This window comes from Plecotus auritus, assembly GCF_963455305.1.
Source record: "Plecotus auritus genome assembly, chromosome: 4".
NCBI lineage: Eukaryota > Metazoa > Chordata > Mammalia > Chiroptera > Vespertilionidae > Plecotus > Plecotus auritus.
In genome coordinates this window covers 101,569,031-101,586,964 of record NC_137775.1, presented here as the reverse complement: position 1 = coordinate 101,586,964, position 17,934 = coordinate 101,569,031, and the positions used below count along the sequence as shown (strand labels likewise).

The 17,934-nt window shown below is 53.4% G+C and overlaps 2 protein-coding genes across 2 annotated transcripts; both read right to left on the bottom strand.

Moving 5' to 3' along the window:
• Positions 1-2,371: 2,371 nt before the first annotated feature.
• Positions 2,372-10,859, bottom strand: ATF6B (activating transcription factor 6 beta). Its single transcript, XM_080665512.1, has 18 exons — positions 10,751-10,859; positions 10,308-10,387; positions 10,113-10,191; positions 9,804-9,895; positions 9,188-9,323; positions 6,964-7,046; positions 6,692-6,827; positions 6,478-6,609; positions 6,222-6,355; positions 5,454-5,639; positions 5,279-5,370; positions 4,691-4,876; positions 4,427-4,534; positions 4,254-4,335; positions 4,016-4,086; positions 3,712-3,823; positions 3,513-3,597; positions 2,372-3,058 (listed from the first exon to the last, which is right to left on the bottom strand). The coding sequence occupies exons 1-18, from the start codon at positions 10,830-10,832 to the stop codon at positions 2,832-2,834; spliced, it is 2,103 nt and encodes a 700-aa protein (XP_080521638.1). The 5' UTR covers positions 10,833-10,859; the 3' UTR covers positions 2,372-2,831.
• Positions 10,860-11,381: 522 nt separating this feature from the next.
• Positions 11,382-12,899, bottom strand: FKBPL (FKBP prolyl isomerase like). Its single transcript, XM_080665599.1, has 2 exons — positions 12,808-12,899; positions 11,382-12,508 (listed from the first exon to the last, which is right to left on the bottom strand). Exon 2 carries the CDS (start codon positions 12,432-12,434, stop codon positions 11,391-11,393), a length of 1,044 nt encoding a protein of 347 aa, XP_080521725.1. The 5' UTR covers positions 12,435-12,508; positions 12,808-12,899; the 3' UTR covers positions 11,382-11,390.
• Positions 12,900-17,934: the final 5,035 nt, after the last annotated feature.

Sequence of the window (17,934 nt, the reverse complement as noted above, 5' to 3'; positions counted from 1 at the left end):
CCCGGGTGGGAGTGAGGTGGCCTCAGTGCAGGCTCTCTGGTCCCAAATGTGCCCTCCCTCCCCAGAGAGGAGCCCTGGGAAGATGAAGACTTAGGCAGACACAAGGGAAGGGCCTGGAAGGACTCGTCTGAGGAGGAGGATGTGGATCTGGGTTTCTGAACCTTCTTTCTGCATCAGTGTTTCGTAGACTCAGAAGAAATTTCCAAGTTAAGATGGGGGTCAACATTTCATCAGTGAGAAATGGGGCTGGGAGGTGGAGAGGAAGGGGAACATGGAGAGATGAAGAGACCAAGTCTGAGATGAAGATGGGAGAGAACTAAGAGGCTGGAGGGTAGGGGAGCCACAGGAAGAGAGTTTGGACCCTCAGAACTTCCTTTGCCTGGAGACATGGGTGTGGGGAGAAGGGAGGAGGGAGGACATTTCTATCTCGTGACAAAAGGAAGTCACACAGTTGTTTTGTTCTCTGCTCTGGGGCGGGTGGGCGCCTGTATTTACCAGAGGGACTGAGGTCGCTGTGGCAACCACACATCTGGGCCTCGGAATCCAGATGTGCTGTATCCAGGGCCATAGCAGAACGATGAGGCAAACATTAGGCTCTCCAGTCCTGGCCCCCACAGCTGGGGAGAACACAGCAGCTGGAGTGGGACATGAAGGAGAGGAGGGCTGAGCGGGGAGAAGAGGAAGTCATGGAGAGTGACAGGAATGTGGACAAGCAGTGGAAAGGGAGATGGGGACAGGCAGAGTGGCATGAAAAGGTGGAGGCAGCACAGGTTCAGCAGCAGGAGGAGTGAGAAGAGGAAGAACAAGAAGGAAAGGGAAAGAGTGAAGCAGAGGGGGAGGAAGGGGAAAACACCAAAGAAGCCAGAAACAAAAAGATGAACAAAGAATAATGGGTCCAAAGGTGATGGCTCCTGGCAGGCGGAGGGCAAAGAAAGGCAGGGAGGAAACCTAGAGAGAGGAGGAGAGACGCTGGGCCTGCGGTGCTAAGAACCAGGCAGGATCCCGAAGAAGGAAAGCAGCTGACCAGCAAGACAAAGCGGGCCTGGGACAGGGGGCCCACGGGGTGCGCAATGACGGGCCGGGGGCCTCGGGGTGGGGTGGGGGGCTGTAGGGCAGCAGCCCAGAGACTGCCCGCCTCAGCCCGCATGGCATGCCCACTCTGCACCCTCCGACCCTGCCTACCACCACTCTTCCAGCCAAGGCGCAGCTGGCCCTTGCCACTCAGCTAGGAGCTGCGTGCCGCCCCGAGCCCGTCAGGATAAAAGTGGACCAGAACAGAGGACAATGCAAAAGAACAAGGAGCAGGGAGGAGGGAAAGGTGTTTACTACGGACCAGACCCCGTGCACGGCATCTCTCTCCCTCACACCAACCCTGAGAAGTAGGCACAGGCATCCTACTTAACAGATGAGGAGACCAGGGCTTAGCGTGCCACAGCAAGGACATCACTGAGAAAGCCATCTCAGGTGGCCCTTGTTCTGGCTGCCTGGATAAGGCTGCACAGGCTTGAGGGGCCCCAGGACAGGAAGTGCTGGCTGAGGAGCAGGGCTGCCCTCAAGGGGGAGAGCCTAGTTCCAGGTTGCCACAGTTACTCTGTTTTCTCCCCAAACACAGTAATGGGGGGGCTGCTGGCTGGACACATGAAGTTCTTCCTCCTCCTTCAGGCCTGGGCTTGTGGCCCAGGTGGCCCCTGTCCAGTCATCTGGGCGTGGAGCCCAGGCCCATCCCACACCCTCCTGCTGACCCAGGGCACTCCTGCAGGCGGCAGAGGCGCGGTGGAAGGAGCTGCTGACAGGGATCCCCACAAGTTGGGTGAGACTCGCCCCTCACCCTTTGTCCTGCTCCCCTTCCTCCTAATAGAAAGCACAGCCTTTTGTGTACCCCCGCCCCGGTCCTTTTCTTTCAACAGGACTCTCATGCTCCTCCAGCTCAGGGCCAAGACCATGCTTCTCAACATCCCCTCCCTCGTCCTGTCCCAGCCCTTCTCCCCGGGGCCCTCCTTTCTGGGCACAGCCCTGGGCCCCAGCTCAGTTGTTTGTCCTAGAAAGTGAGGGGAGGGAGGAGAACCTGCTAGAATGCAGGGGACCCTGGGAGGCGCTCACCCCAAAGGGCGTGGGGCCCTGTCCTTCCTGTTTACTCAGACACATTCCAGGATCTGTGTCCTCTGGGCTGTGACACCACAGGGCAACCCTCCCCCCGACCCGTCCACAGACAGACCTGCCTGTCGCAGGGCAAGGGGGTGACACGAGGCCTGTGACCCCACCCGGCCCACCCAGAGCCAGCTGTCGCCAGCACTTGACTTGGGTACCCTGGCCTGGAGAAGGCTTTCCCCCAAACGCTTGTCACGAGCCAGGAAGGCAGCCACAATTCCTTTAACTCCCTCCAAGTTGTTTATTTAATAATAATAATAATAATAATAATTAAAAACAGATGCACACACATACATAAATCTGATCTTCCTCACCACCCTTCCTTTATACCCAGAAACAAGCTCCTAATGTAAAAATGGCCTTTGTCCCGCCCTCGAACTAGAGTCTCACCTCTACCCCCAAAAGAGGAGTGAAAGAGTCAAGAGCCCACTCACCCCAAGCCTCACCCTCAGTGCCCTCAAGAGAGAAGCAGGGGCTGTGGGTTTAGGGAAATGAGAGGAGCCCTATATTCAAAAAAGGGTTGAGGAGAGGTGAGCCTCCTCACCTCCAAATAAGTGCTTAACCCCACACCCTGTCCTTCCATTACCAACTGCCCAAGCCTAGGGATCAGGAAAATAAGAAACGGTCCCACTTGGTGACTCCTCCCCCGCCCCCCAGTCCTAAGTCAGTGTGAGAGGCAGATGTCAGGGGTGATTGAGGTAGAGGGGCTGATGGGTGGCCTGGTGGGCCTGGCCGGCTGCAGAAGCTGGCAAGGGGCCACCTGTGGCATTGCCCGGGGTGGAAGGCTGTTTTCGGAGCGAAGGGGGCACCGTGGAGGTCTTGATGTGAATCACCCTGGTGTCCATGACTTCACACTCGATCTGCATCATCTCCTCATAGTCCCCAGGGGCACCCCGCCCAGACAGGGTCTCTGTGAGAAGGGGCATAAGGAAGAGAAGGGGGAGGCAAACAGAGAGGAGGGTGGGAACAGCAGCAGTGGATAGGGAGGAGAGGGACCGGTGGCCAGGCGGGTCCAGCGCGGGAGTTGACGAGTCAGTGCAGGGGAGGGGAGGGGAGGAAAAGAAAGCCGTTGTGAGTGTGAGGTCACAGAGGGAAGGCATCGAGAGAAAACGGAGGTGAGAGGCCGGCAGGTACCCAGCCACCCCTTCTGCCCGGCACCTACCCACGCCCCGTCTTCCTCCCTTCAGTCTCCTGCATCTTGTCCTGCTCTGCACCCATTCCGCTTCTTCTCACCCAGGACCTAGCATCTCTCTGGAACGCCCTACTCCCCTCTGATCCCCCCTCAGCTCCTCATGCTGGCTATCCCTATCAGAATATCCCCCTTCCTCAATTCCAGGACCCTCCCCATACCAGGAAGGACTTACCATTGGGGGCCATGGCGGGCATCACCAGGGACATCTTGGGCCGAGAGGTCTTATTGTGGCTGATGGCTGGGAGCAGCAGGTGGTCCTGGGAAACATAGGGGCCAGGCCTGAGGGTGGAGGTGCTGCTCCATAGCCTCGACTGGAACACACACTGTTGGGACCCCAGGGGGATGGGGATGGGCCAGAAGGAGGCGCTCACCCGCCGGAAGGAGACAACATAAAATGTGTCTTCCCGTCGGTCAATTGCATCCAGGAACTCCGGCTGTGAACGGTCCGGGTGGTGATATAGCTGCAGCTGGCCCACAGAATCCCTAGGCAGGTGGAAAAACAGGATTTGGGAGGCACTGGGGGAAGCGGGGAGAAGATGAGAGAAAAAAAGACAGGAGACCCCCAGTAGATGAGGGAGGCATAAGGCCACTGGTGGTAGCGCAGGCCAGCTTTGGGGGGTATAGCTCTTCAGAATGGAACCCCACTTCATAAGGAAGCACATCCCTCAGACTCACCTTTCTGGGGGTCCGGGGGGCTGAGTGGGGACTGCCTTAACTGGAAGCAACTTCTTCCGTCGCTGAGACTTCTGGAAGGAGAAGTGTCTAAGGATTTGAAGAGGGTGAAGGGAGCAGGGAGAGAGAGACGCCCCGGAAGCTGGTACCAGCTCACACCCACCCTGCCACTTCCTCAGCACTCCCTCAAACCTCCACAAGGACATGCCCCTCAGAACCCCGGACATGCAGCCCTGCCTACCTGTCTCTCCAGGGCCCTGCGGGGCACCTTCCGCCGGCCTCTCTGGTGGCGCTGCACCCAGCCGCTCAGCTCGTCAGCAAGCCTGGGAAGCGGAGCAGGAAGGAGAGACGGGGCTCCAGAACACACGTTACATGATCGGCAGGGGAGGTGCCCCAGCCCTGGGCCCCCCGCACCTGAGAGACTCAGTTCGGTTGAAGTGCCGGCAATCCGAGGAAAGGAAGAGCTGGTCTAGGTCTGGCAGCAGCAGCTCCCCGGAGCCCCCGGGGAGCGCTGTCAGGTTCCTGGAGCGCGGCAGGGAGGAGGCAGTGGTTGCAGCTGCCCAGCCGGCCACCAGTGAAGGCCCTGATGGCGGAGCAACTGTGGCTTCCCTCAAAAAGCAAAGGTGAACTTGGGGAAAGAGACACATAGCACCCCTGAAAGAGAGAGGGCCCTCTCACCTGAAACTCGGCAGGCCCTCGAGGCTGGGCTGGGGCTCCTGGGGGCCCTTGGAGGGGTCCTGGAGGGACTGGACTCCACGGACGGGCGGCTGCGCTGAGAACTCCAGCAGGTGTCTCCGGGGCCGAGGCTCCTCTCCGCTCATGCTCACCCGAGGAGAGACGGGAGCCGGAGGAGGCTCACTGATGCTGTGGGCGGGAAGGACAAGGCGCAGGGAGAAGTCCAGCTTACTGAGGGCAGGTGAGGGCAAGGGCTGTTATACATGACTGATGCCCTTCACCAGTGAGATGGAATGAGAACAGTCCCTACGTCACGGGGCCAGGAAACAAGAGAAAAGGAGCAGCCTAACCTAGAGCCCAGATCTCGGGAAACACCTGCGTCTGTTTTCATCCCCGCTGCCAGCACCACCTGCCCCAACACTGCCGTTCGTCAGATGAATGACAAGCAAGAAGGGAGTGCTGGGCACATCCTGCACCCGGACACCACAGCTGTCTATGAGTGGGGTGATGGGGGCGAGGGCACCACAGCAGCAACCAGGTGGCCAAGGGGGAGCTCCACTCGAAGGTTCTGGGCGGCAAGGAGGGTCTCACCTGACAGGCCCGAAGTTGAAGGCAATGAAGAGAAGGAAGACCACGATGCAGACCACCTTCCTGTTCCCAGACCCTAACTTGAGCTCGCTGTTCTGAGGCGCAGAGGAGAGACAGAGAGGGTGGGTGAGTCCTCCCCAGGAGCCTGTATTTCATCCCCCAAGGACAGAAGTCTCACCTCAGCCCACAGGGCCTCCAGCCGCCGCCGGAGGGCAGCATTCTCCCGGCGCAGCTGCTGGTTGTCCGCCAGCACGGCCTGCAGCCGTGCCTCCAGCCCCTGCAGGTACTCCTTCTTCTTCCTCCGGGACTGGCAAGCCGACTCCCGGTTCTTGATCATTCGCTGCTGCCGCTTCAGCAGCTTTGCCTAGGCACCCAGAGGGTCCACAGAAAATGAAAGAGGGGAGGGGAGGGGAGCCCTGGCCCCCAATCCAGGGGCTGCCCTCCTGACCTGACTTACAGCACAAGAGAGGGGAGGGGCTCTCCTCGATATAAAACACTCCCTGCTCCTGCTCCTCAGAGTGGAGAGAAGTTAGACTTAGGAAGCGTCCTCCACCCAGTCCTCATGGAAGCTCGGTCCCTCTCCTTGGTGGCTGGTTCTCCTCACAAGTCTCCTTTTTTAGGGCCCCAAGTTAACCTTGCTAACTGGTCTCCCCAGGAGGAAGAACCTGACTCTTCCAACTACTGCCACAGCCGTAGCAGAATGACCCCTGCCTTTGGTTTACTGAGACACCCCCACTTCTCCACCTGCAGTCTGATAACAAACCTAAAGACCCTAAAACTACATAGAGTTGATACTCATATATAAGCAGGAGTCCACTCTGACCTTCAGGATCATCTTAAGGGTCTGCTTCCTCACTTTCTGCTCCCTCCACATTCCACAGTTCTCTCCCGCGACAGACCTCTTCCGTTCCCATTAGCAGCCCTGCCCCCGCTCCCCAATACTCACGTCCACTTCAGGTGGGCAGGCATTCCCAGGCATAGGAGCTGGAACAATGCTCTTCCTCTCAGGCCGCAGAGCAGGGGGGGCTGACCCCTCGGGCTGGACTCGAATGGCACCTTGGATAAGGACAACTGGGGACACTGGGGCAAGTGAGCAGGAGAAAGAGGTCAGAGAGCTGAGTCAGGCGGGGACTGTGCCCACACCTGAGCACGCAAGGGCTCAGTGGCTGTGGCTCCCTCAGGTCAGTCAGCAGACGCAGTACCTGGGGGTGGTTGGGCAAGGGGCTGCAGAAGGACGGTGGTGCTGGGAGGAACAGTGCTGGGCGGCACTGGGACCGTGGTTATCACCACAGGTTTCGGCTGCAGTGGTGGCTTCCGGGCAGGCAGGGCTTTGCCTGAAGGAGGGTGAAAGGAAGGAAGGAATGTCAGGACTGCAGGCCTTTTACCAGGGACCCCAGTGTCAGGAGGCCCCATTACCTGAGGAGCCCTCGGGGGGTGGGCCCATGCTGATCTGGACAGCTCCAAGTGGCGGGCCAGGGACATCCCGTAGGAGACATCCTTGAGGGGCTGGGGACTCTGTCTTCACTTCCAGTGCCTCCTTTCCTATAAAAGCCTATGGGGGCATTCCAGAAAATGTGTGTCAGGAGTGTGAAAGAGAAGGAGCTGAAGAAGAAAAGCTCTCCTCCCTCGGAGAGCGAGAAAGAAGGAACTCGCTGCGGTGCCTGGAGGGGAGGCACGTTGATGCTCACCTGATTGGGGGACTCTGTGGAGAGCAAGGAAGCCTCAGAGTTGATGGAGGAAGGGGAGACAGGTTCTATCTTCGTCTGGACCCCTGTGGGTGGCAGGAGGAGGCAAACAGCTGGGTATCAAATAAACACTGAAGGAGAAGAAAGTTAAGATGGGGACTGGGGACAGGGTCATTTCTCCTTGTACCCACAGATAGAGCTGCTCTGGCCCTAGGCAGGCAATCGAGGTGCAGGTGCCCTGGGGCTGCTGGTTGCATGCGCTCCTCCCGCCTCCACCCAGCACTGCCTCCCCTCTGCGGGGCTCCTTCTTCTTCTCACCACCGCAGTTTACCTCAAGGCCATCCTTGCCCTCCTGCTTTCCTTGTCTTCCTCAGGCCTGGTCCATCCATGCAGAGGAGGCCCAAGCAGCAAGAGGCAGCATTCCTACGGGCCCACTCTCCTGTCTGCCTGGATTTTCCTCTCTCCCTGGCCTAATGCTATCACACATCTCCATGCTGACCACCGCCAAGCCTGAATCTCTGCCCATGACGGCTCCCCGTGCCTGACCTTGACTCCCAAGCTCCTTGCTCGTCACTTCCATTCTCATGCCCCACCATTTACCCAAATTCACTGCTTGTCCTTCCGCACAAATTCCCTCCCTACGTCTGGCAGCCTCCCAGACACATCACTAAGCCGCAGTCACTTCTGCGCCTTCGCGGCCTGTTAAATCTGTAAGACCTGCTGACTGCCCCTGTAGGTGAACTAAAACCCTTCCGAGGGCCAGATGCAGCCCCTAGGTCACCAGTCTGCCACCACCTCTGGTCCACACCACTCACGGGGAGACTCTGACTCCAGTAACATTACTGTTTGTAAAGTCATCAACACTATTTTTGCTGTTCGAGGCTTTTCGATCTTTGTCCTCTTTGTAACTTTTAATAATGTGCTGGATACGATCTGTTTGTTCTTCCAAATCCTCCCTCCATCCTTCCCTGCCCTATGAGTCCCAGGAGGAAACATGAGTGGATTCCATTACCAGCTCCCTTGCCCTCTTGCTTCTGGTTGGGAGGCAGTGCCAGGAAACCCTGAAGGCACTCTGAAATGAACAATCAGCCTGACCAACCCTGGATTGCTCGTGCCCCCTGAGCAGAGGGCTCCTGTTCTCACACCACTATCCAGGGGACAGCACCATCACCCGCTGGACAGCTGCCCCAGCCAGAAGCCCAGGCTTCCTCTTCGACTCCTGCTCAATGCCCAGGAGTCACTGCAGCTCATCCATTCTACTTTATTCTTTTTGCTTTCTTCTTGGCATCCAAATATCTACTCTTGATTAACTGCGTGAGCCTCCTCCTTGGTTCTCTACCTCCTGCCTCTGCAGTCTATTCTCTACTCTGTCACCAGAGCTGCCTTCCTAGTCATACTGCTCTCCTGCTTAACTCCTCAGAGGATCCCAACTGCCCACAGGGTAAGAACTGAGTCCCTCAGCAGGGTTCCCACCTGGCCCTGCAACCACTACAGCGCCTTGCCATCCCCACTCCCTGCTCATATCCACTATAAAGACACCGTGCCAGTTCCCTTAGTCTCCTTCTGGCTAATTTCCATGGGTCCTTCAAAACTCAGGCAGGAAAGCCTTCCTCTGCAGCACATCCCTGATGCAGCCGCCACGGGTGAAGGGCCAGCACTCCCTGAGAGCGTCCCACAGTGACCACACCTGTGTGGACTGCTACTTGTCTTTCGCCTCCACCACACTACAGGATTCTCCTGTCAGGGTGTTGATCATGTCTTTTTCATCTTTGCATCCCCACACCCTGTCCAGTACCTGGTATGGAGTAGGTGCTCAATAAATGTTTACTGAATAAACACAAAAGGGTACCTAAACTTGGTAACACTTAAAAACAGCACAAATGTTGGTTATAGGATCTAGGAGTTGGGTCTATATTCCAACTTTTCTGTATGTTTAAGATTTTTTATAATAAAACGTTAGAGTGAAAAAATAATATAAATAATTATGCCATAAACTGTCCAAAGTCTTTAAAACATGCAAAGCAACAGGAAGTTAAATCACACAGCAGGATACTAGGAACAAGAAAAAGAAAGGAAATCACACCCATCTCGTCAGTGCTGTCGTTGCTATGTTTCCTAAAACTCTCCCTGCAGTTCCTGGCCTTTCTCCCGATTATCTTCTGTCATTTCCCCCACCACACATACCGTCCTACCTGGTAAAGCCTGGGGGTGGGGGGGCTGTGATTACCTGAGGGATCATCAGAGGTGGGGCCCACATTGATCTGGACAGTTTCAATCGGGGATGTTGGATCATCCCCCAGGAGGCAGAGTGGTGGTGCCAAGGACTCAATCTTCACAACCAGCACCTCCCCTACACCAGGGGCCTGGGTGAAAGTAGAGGTGAAGGGGGGGGGGGCGGTGTGCGCAGAAAGAAGAAAACAAACAAGGGGAGATGTTGAGAGTAAGAGCAGAGCAAAAGCTTTACAACTTACAAACACCAATTATCTGACATTCGGTTTGAATGGCACAGCAGCTCCCTAAGCTGTTTCTGGCCCGGGTTCTCTCCTCTTTATTCCTGGGAGGGTGATGACATCTCATGATTTCAAACACTGCCTGGAGTGGGAACCTGGGCAGGAAGCTCCAGAAGCCTCAGCCCCCGCACAGCTGCCACGTACCTCTATACATTAAAAAGGTTCCCCTTTCACTTCTAGAAACGCCAATGGAGATGTAGCAAATAAGGATGTCAAAGAAATGACAGAGGGAGGGAAAGAAGCTCCTCACCCACACACATCCACCCTCAGCACCTAGGGAGCCAGGACTGGAGCAGAGTCCTCGCCAGAGTCCAAGTGGGAGGACGTTCTCACCTGGCGGGAGGGCTCTGTGGAAAGACCCGACGATTCGGAGCTGAGAGAGGAGGAAGAGCAGGGAGAAGACGGCTCAGACTTCACCTGAAGATCTAAGGAAAGGGGGTGAGAAAACAACCAGGACGCAGAGCCTGAGAAGAGTCCCCAAAAACGTCCACGGACACGTGGGTGAGGGCTCCTCACTGGGGCAAGGCGGGAGGAACGCAGATAAGGTGTCAGGGGTGAGGACACGGGGGCTTGCAGCGTTTCTGGGAAACGGGAAAGATGAGGGATCCTGGAAGGATGAAGGAATCACAAATGATCTCTTACCTGGAAAAAGAGGCAGGGGGTCCCATGGAGGCTCGGGGGGACTGACATCCATCCCCACATCCAGCATGCTGCTGCCGAACTGAATAAGGGAGGGTATTAGGTGGCGGGACTGTGAGAAAGAACGGCCGGGGCGGAGTCCGGGCTCTGGGGCCACTGCCACCCGCCAAGGGGGGGACAGGGTGCAGGGAGCAATACCGGGACATCCTGCTCGGGGCAGCGGAAGAACTGCGCCTGCTCCTCGGCCACCTGGTCCAGGCCGGCGTACAGGGTGCAGTCTGCAAGAGGCGCGGCGTCGGCGCGGGCGGAGCGGGACGGGGAGGGGGACAGCCGGCGCACAGCCCACGTCCATCCCTCATTGGACCCGCCGGCCAGACCCACCGCCCGCCCACCAGAAAAGCGATACCGCCGAACTGCAGCTCCTCCTTCCCAACCCCGGAACAACTCGACGCTCCTGCAGCGAGCAGAGGTCTCCCCAACTCCCGCGCCCCGAAGCACCACCGGACCCCTGCTCCGCCCTCCTTCGGAAGGTGGATTCCGTATTGGCCCGGCCTTTCCCCTTGGGGCTCGCTTCCTCGCGGCGTGCGCAGGGGTACCGCCTGCCGCAGCCCTCTCCCGCCCCCAAACCGCCCTCCACGCACCCCAGTCCTCCGGGCCCAGCAAGTTGTCGGTGAAAAACCGCGTCGGGTCCGCAATCTCGCTGAGGAGCATTAGCTCCGCCATCTTTCCCCGCCCCCCAACCACGAGCCGGTTCCCGAGGCCCGCCTCTCTCCTCAGCAGCTAATGAGTTGACTCTTCAAAAAAGGGGGCCGTCCCGGAAGTTATTCCGACCAGTAAGACACCTGGGTGCTGAGCACAGGCCTCCGTGGAAAAGGCGGCCCCACAGGCCGGGCCAATGGGAGCTCGGCAGGAGTTGCCGCCCGCGCACCGGCCTAGCACTTGCGCATGCGGGGACCGGGACCCAGCGCGAAAGCGCCTGGGAGACGTAGTTCCCAGCGTTTAAAGGTCCGCCAGCTCCCGCAGCCAGTACTAAATTTAGAATTTAGCTTCTACTCTTCTTCGGAAATGGGTAAGCCCCCTAAAATATAGTACACGTGGCCATGACTTTTTAATGGTAAAAAAGGGAAAGAGGTGCACTGAGACCACTGCTACCTCCCTTAGGAAGGCAAAAACTGGGAATGGGATATGGGTTGAAACCCTCCCTCAGGGCCCCACGCCTCCAAATCTCACAGCACAGACCACGATTCACAGGTTTCTATCTCTTTTAAGGGTTAACTTTAATCAGCCAAACATCTTGCGGAGACCCTGAGCCAGTCCTGCATCTTGTTTCTTTCCCTGAAAGATCACCTTTCCCAGCTCCTCCTGGGCTGCCCGATTTTTTGGATCTACTGCCAGCACCTTCTTGAGGTCAGCAGTTGCTTTTTCCACGTTTCCAAGGGCAGCCTGAGCAACCCCCCTTCGGTACAAGGCCTTTAAATGTCCAGGCTCCCGCTCCAGCACCCGGTCACAACTCTGGGCTGCCAAATGGGGCTGCCCCAGTAGCAACTGACAGGCAGCCAGGTTGGCATGAAGGGCAGTTCGTTCTGGAGAGCCAGGTGGAGGTAAAGTCAGCAGAAGCCGAAGAGCCCGTCCATAGCATCGGGCAGCCCCTTCTGGGTTCCCAGCTCGAAATAATTCTGTTCCCCGCGCACGTTCTTGCCTAGCCAGGGCCTCCTTCTCGCTGGCCTCCAGCTCCCAGGAGTCCTGGCCCTGAGTGAAGGAAGCCAGTGTGAGCCTGACAGGAGGTCCAGAGTGCCCAGGGAGCTGAAGCTCTGCCTCCTCACCTTGACACATGGACTCCAAACATTTCTCTGCGAGTTCCCCCCAGGTTCCCTCCCTCCATGAGCCTAAGCCCATAGTTAGCTCTGTCCAGCCCTCTGGCAGCCCTGACCCAAAAGGAAACCCAAAAGCCAGTACGCGGCAGCGGGAGCCCATCTTGGGTTTGTCCAAGCCATGGCCACGGATTATGATCTTCTTGACAAAGCTCCCATCCGGACAGTCCCAGAGATCGGAAGCGCGGAGGGGCTCTGGCATCTCACTAGCTGATCCATGAGACGCCTCGGCGTCTTCTTCAAGTACAGCAGCCAGTTTTGCAGCCCCTTGAGGAATCTCTAGAATTTGGCTGGCTGGAGCTGGGCTCATTCTCAGCTCAAGAACTTCAGGCTCTTGGGGCTGCTGCCTAGTTTGAATAGTTGAATTAAGGCTCTTCTTGGGGTTCCTTCCCCATTGTTGTTGCGGTTCAGAGGTGTTTTTCTCTCCTACTAGATTGACTGGTAGCGTCTCCATTTCGCTGTCTGCTCCCTTCCCCCGTGGGTAAACAGTTTGGGTCGGAAAGGGATGGAGCAGGTTCAGGTCAGCACCTGAAAAAAAAAAAATCAAAACAATGCTAATGGCACATTCTTATTTAGACTCCTTTTCTGTCCTTCTGGGACCTGGGCTCAAAGTTCTTGTTTCCTCCAAAAATCGCTGTGGGGCTCCAGCCTGGGTTCCACCCAGAACTAATCCGGAACTATAAAGTCCACAATTCCCTGCGGTCCTGTGGCCACCCCCACTACGGAAACCCATCCAGTCCAAAAGTTCTTGGGCGGCCGAAGCGTCCAGCCGGGTGGCGCTGGCCGGATCATTCGGGTCACCTGTGCTTCCGACGCTACGAGCTTACTGAGTGCTGTCCTCCGAGTCTTGCCGCAGGCGGAGAGTCAGCCCGGGGCCAGGGGCCGAGGAAGGACACCTACAGCTAACCCTGGAGCCCGCGAGGCGGCGAGGCCGGTGACGTCGCGCCCAGAAGGCGGGCAACCAGACTTCTCCCGCCTCCCGATTGGCTGCCAGCAATCGGACCCACCCCCACTCCCGGGAAGCTCCAGGCCTTAGCAGCCGAACTAGGCCAGTCGAACCCAATTGGGCAAGGCCGGTGGCCGGCCAGAAGTCCCGCAATGGCAGATTGGGGCGAATGCGGAGAGAAGGGATGGTGCATGACATTGGCGGACCAGTCGCCCTTTATTCTGGCGACCTCAAGCCCTGTGCTGTTGATTTATCCCTTTGTTTGGGGCTGCCAGGCAGAGGCCACCTTATGCTCCTTGGCCCGTTCTGTCCAGGGTGCTCCAAGAGAAATCCTCAGGCCCCTTTCTCCTTGTCCGGCCCTACTCCCTTGAGGCTTCCCCTTACCTTTCCCCTCATATTCATCATGGCCTTCAAGCTCTTCTTCCTCAAAAAATCTTAGTGCTTTTCAAATTTTGATGTTCATATAAAGCACCTGGGAAACTTTAATTTCAGGTTCTGCTTTAGGAAGTCTGGGATGGGGCCTGCAATTCTGCATTTCTAACAAGCACTTGGGTGCTGCTGCTGCTAGTCCACGGACCACACTTTGTTTTTGTATTTGTTTTTTTAAATATATTTGTTATTGATTCAGAGATAAAGGGAGAGGGAGAGAGATAGAAATATTAATGAGAGAGAATAATTGATCAGCTGCCTCCTGCATGCCTCACACTGGGGATCAAGCCCACCTCCTGGGCAAGTGCCCTGATGGGGAATCAGACCTTGACCTCCTGGTTCATAGGTGGACGTTCAACCATTGAGCCATGCCAGCTGCGCCATGGACCACACTTTGAATAGCATGATTCTAGAATAACTTCATTCCTTGCCCTGTGCCCCTTTAGTGTGTCCTATATTTTGTACATATAACTAGTATAACCTGCTCCACTGGATGTATCAGTGGAAAACTGGGCCTCTTCCTCCTAATAGAAGATGTAGGTCCCTTTGTGGTTCAACCTTGCTTGTCCAGCAACCTGCACAGGTTGGGCCACCAGAGCTCTTCAGGAAAGGAGAATTGCACCATACCTCACCTTGGCTCATTTACTTGCTTTTTAACACCCTACCATTGTGCCTCTTCTACAAGGACCATGCCAGGACAGCCAGGAGAGAAAATTTTCATCATTATCCACAGGTGTGTGTCCAAACAGTCCACTTCCTGTTTTGTGTTGAAACTCACTAACCTAGACTTTTTTCCAAGTTTTATTCTTGGGTTCTGTGCCAGAGTGACCTTAGTACACTGCCACCTCCTTCCCTCTATGGCTACATACTCTTTTTTTTTTTTTTTAATATATTTTATTAATTTTTTACAGAGAGGAAGAGAGAGGAGAGGGATAGAGAGCTAGAAACATCGATGAGAGAGAAACATCAATCAGCTGCCTCCTGCACACCTCCTACTGAGGATGTGCCCGCAACCAAGGTACGTGCCCTTGACCAGAATCGAACCCGGGACCTTTCAGTCCGCAGGCCGATGCTCTATCCACTGAGCCAAACCGGTTTCGGCGGCTACATACTCTTGATTCTTGGAATCCCTGTGCTCTTGTTGAAAATTAATCTATTTTTTCTTCCTCCCTCTTCCTCTTTACATTTCAGAGACTTCTGGGAAAGGCCAGGAAGTCTAGAATGAGTCACAAAATGTTTTATTAGACCATAATCCCTGTACAAAGGTTACTAATTTATAGTATGTGTGCCTTAATTGAGAGGGCCACTCCAATGACCCTTCAAAGATCAGCTTCTTTCAATAAAAAGAAACTATACTCTACTAAAAATGTATTGCTTTGTAGTGTTCTCTTATTGGTATATGTGTGTATATATTTATCAAGCTATGTTCCAGGCAGCATGCTAAGAACTGGGGATATATACATAGGTGAATGAGCCAGACACAGTCCTGCTCTCATGGAATTTAAGTCTGGCCAAGGAGAATAAGCAATGATATTGCTATGAAGAAGCATGAGGTGCTATGAGAGTAAATGAGGGATGAGGGAATATTCCTTGAGGGTGAGACATTTGTGCTGGCATCTAAAGAATTAGTTATTTTTCTAAAGCCTGAACAGAGAGAATAAAAATGACAGTGGAGTAAGAGGAGCTACACAGACACACGCCCAGGACCAAAATAAATTACAACTAAAATACAAAAAGCATCCTGAATGATCAACTGACAGATAGCTGGAGAGCATCCTGATAGCCAAGGATGGAAAATGGAGACAACATAGAGACTGATAGGAAGGGTGGAAGCACGAAAGGGCTGGGTGGGCTCCCACAGACATAACTGAAGTTCTGGAGAGATATCTCAGCTGTGGGGGGTTGCCACTGAGAACTCTGGGGTCTAATCCCCAAGCTGGACCCCCAGGCAAAGAACACCAGAACTGAGAAAGGTGCCCACATAACATCTGGCTGTGAAAAGCAGGAGGGTTGCTGTTTGCCAGGGACAGGCAGCTGGAAGATTCAGGCACCCACTTAATGGGCCAATGCACAAAATTGCATGTAGAGCGACTCACCTTGTGCTCTGGCAGAGGGAGGGCAGAGTGGACTGGAGCTGTGTGAGCAGAAGCCAGAGTTGGGAGCTCTGTGGTTAGAGCTCAGAAGGCAGACATCCCAGTTTCCAATGCTGAGTCATTCCCTCATGCTGCAAGGTCATCTTTCTCAGGCAGACATTTGCTATACAGGTGGTTTTGACAGTTGACCCACCCTATTAGAAAACACCTTGTTCCACACTGTGGAGTTTCTGAGACTCCTTAAGGACTGAGAATAACCATTAGCCTCTCGGCAAAAGCAATTGCCCCACCCTGTTAAAAAAACTCTTGCCACACCTGTGGACCATTGCCTGAGGGCAATTGAAGATGGAATCCTATCAGTCTGTAGACAGAGGTGGTCTCTGGAGGCTTTGAGTCTTTGCCAGATCTAATTAGTCAGAAACAGCATTTGACACTGTCCTGCACTAGAGTGAGAGGCATAGCAGATCTACCTAATACAGAGTCATGAACCCAAATGGGCAACCAAAGTGAGGAGACAAAAATACAATCCCCAAATAAAAGAACAAGAGAATTCTCCAGAAGAAGAGATAAAAGAAATGGAGATAAGAAACTTATCTTATATAAAGTTCAGAATAATGATGGTAAAGATGCTCAACAGCATGAGAAAAGATATTTATATAAATAAAAGCCTAAGTGACTGAACAATTGAATGACCAGTCGACTGGTCCCTATGATGCACACTGACCACCAGAGGACAGATGCTCAATGCACAGGATCGGGTTCCCTCCTGTCTGGATTGGGCCTATGGGGATTGGGCTGAAACTGGCTATACAGCATCCCCTGAGGGGTCCCAGATTGCGAGAGGGCGCAGGCCAGGCCTAAGGACCCCACCAGTGCATGAAGCCATGCACCAGGCCCCTAGTAATAATTATAAAAATGAAAATAAAGAATGACATAGCACAAATAAAGAACACATTGGAAGGAATACACAGCAGATTAGGGGAAGCTGATGATCAAGTCAGTGAATTAGAAGACAGTGTTGAAAAAATTAGAGAACCAAAAAGAAAAAAAAAAACAATTAAAAAACAGGAGGAAAGCTTAAGGGAGCTGTGGGACAATATGAAATGTAACAATATTCACAGAGTAGCCATGCCAGAAGAGGCAGAAAGGGAACAAGAAATAGAGAACATGTATGAAGAAATAATGGCAGAAAACATCCCTAACCAGGTGAAGGAAAAAGTCACAAAAGTTCAGGAGGCACAGAGAACCCAAGCAAGAAGAACCCAAACGGGCCCATGCCAAGACACATCATAATTAAAATGCCAAAAATTAAAGACAAATGGAGAATCTTAAAGGCAGCAAGAGAAAAGCAAACTGTTACCTACAAAGGAGCTCCCATAAGGCTAAAATTCATCAGAAATTCTACAGGACAGAAGGGAATGGTATGAAGTACTCAGGTAATGGAAACCAAGGATCTGAAACCAAGATATATCGAGCAAGGCTTTCATTCAAAATAGATGGTGAAGTAGCTTCCCAGACAAAAAAGGCTAAAGGAGTTCATCACAACCAATCCAGCACTACAAGAAATGCTAAAGGGACTGCTGTAATGAGAAGAAATAGGGAGAGAAACGTAGGCATACAGAATCAAAATGGCAATAAATAAGTACTTATCAATAATAACCTTAAATGTAAATGTATTAAATGCTCCTATCAAAAGACATAGGGTAGCTGAATAGATACAACAACACAACCCACCTATATGCTGTCTACAAGAGACCCACCTGAGAACAAAAGACTCACACAGGGTGACAGTGAAGGGATGGAAAAAATTTTCCATGGAAATGGAAAAGAAAAAAAAAAGTTGGGGTAGCAATAGTCATATCTGACTAAATAGACTTCAAAATGAAGGCCATCACAAGAGACAACAAAGGTCACTACATAATACTAAAAGGATCAATCCAACAAGAAAATATAACCTTGGTAAACATATATGCACCCAATATAGGAACACCTAAATATATAAAAAAAACTTTTAGAGGACTTTAAGGGAGAGATCAACTACAATACAGTCATAGTAATGGACTTTAACACCCTGCTGACTTCACTGGATAGATCTTCCAGACAAAAAATTAACAAGGAAACAGTGACACACTGTATCACATGGTTTTAATGGATATTTATAGGACATTTCACCACAAATCTGCAGAATATTCATTCTTTTCAAGTGCACATGGGTCATTCACAAAGATAGACCACATGTAGGACACAAAATAAGTCTCTACAAGTTCAAGAAGATTGAAATCATACCAAGCATCTTCTCAGATCATAATGGAATGAAATTAGAAATCAACACCCTAAAATATTTAAACACATGGATGCTGAATAACATGTTATTAAACAATAAATGAGTTACCAATGTGATCAAGAAAGATATAAAAAACTTCCTGTAAACAAATGAAAATGAACATACAACAACCCAAAGTCTCTGGGACACAGAAAAAGCAGTC